This window comes from Loa loa (genome assembly GCF_000183805.2).
Source record: "Loa loa unplaced genomic scaffold supercont3.263, whole genome shotgun sequence".
Lineage (NCBI taxonomy): Eukaryota > Metazoa > Nematoda > Chromadorea > Rhabditida > Onchocercidae > Loa > Loa loa.
Window position 1 is genome coordinate 77,493 of NW_018108443.1, and position 626 is coordinate 78,118.

The 626-nt window shown below is 22.7% G+C and overlaps 1 protein-coding gene across 1 annotated transcript; it reads right to left on the bottom strand.

Moving 5' to 3' along the window:
* LOAG_13063 (hypothetical protein) lies at nucleotides 1–626 on the bottom strand (the record flags this gene model as incomplete). Its single annotated transcript, XM_003148574.1, has 2 exons — nucleotides 386–626; nucleotides 1–323 (listed from the first exon to the last, which is right to left on the bottom strand). Coding segments are annotated over exons 1-2 (399 nt in total), but the record flags the coding sequence as incomplete, so codon positions are not given.

Here is a 626-nt window from a genome sequence, read left to right on the forward strand (position 1 = left end):
AATAATAATAATAATAATAATAATAACAGTAACAATAATAACGATAATAATGAATAAATAAATGAATGAATGAATAAATAAATAAGTGAATAAATGAATAAATGAATAAATAAGTAAACAAATGGATAAATAAATAAATAAACAAATAAATATAAATAAATAAATGAATGAACAAATAAATAAATAAATAGATGAGTGAATAAATAAATAAAAAAATAAATCCATAAGTAAATAAATAAATAATTAAGTTAATAGAGAAATAAGTATATAAGTAATAAAAATAAATTAAATGATGGTAACAAATGATAATGATGACGATAGTAATAATGGTAAGATAAAAAATGTGATAAGAAATATAAAAAGAAATGCAATATTAAATCATCACTAATGAAATACACGCACATATACATACACATACACATACACAAACACATACACAAACACATACACACACACACACATACACACATACACAATACATGCATACAGAATGGATTTTTGTTTTTTTTTCTCTCAATTAATGAAGAGAGTTACCTGAAAAGCATACCAGAAGCGCAGAAACAATCAACATTGTTAAGCTTTGAAGCAATACAATCCCTCTATCTCTCTCTCTCTCCCTCCCTCTC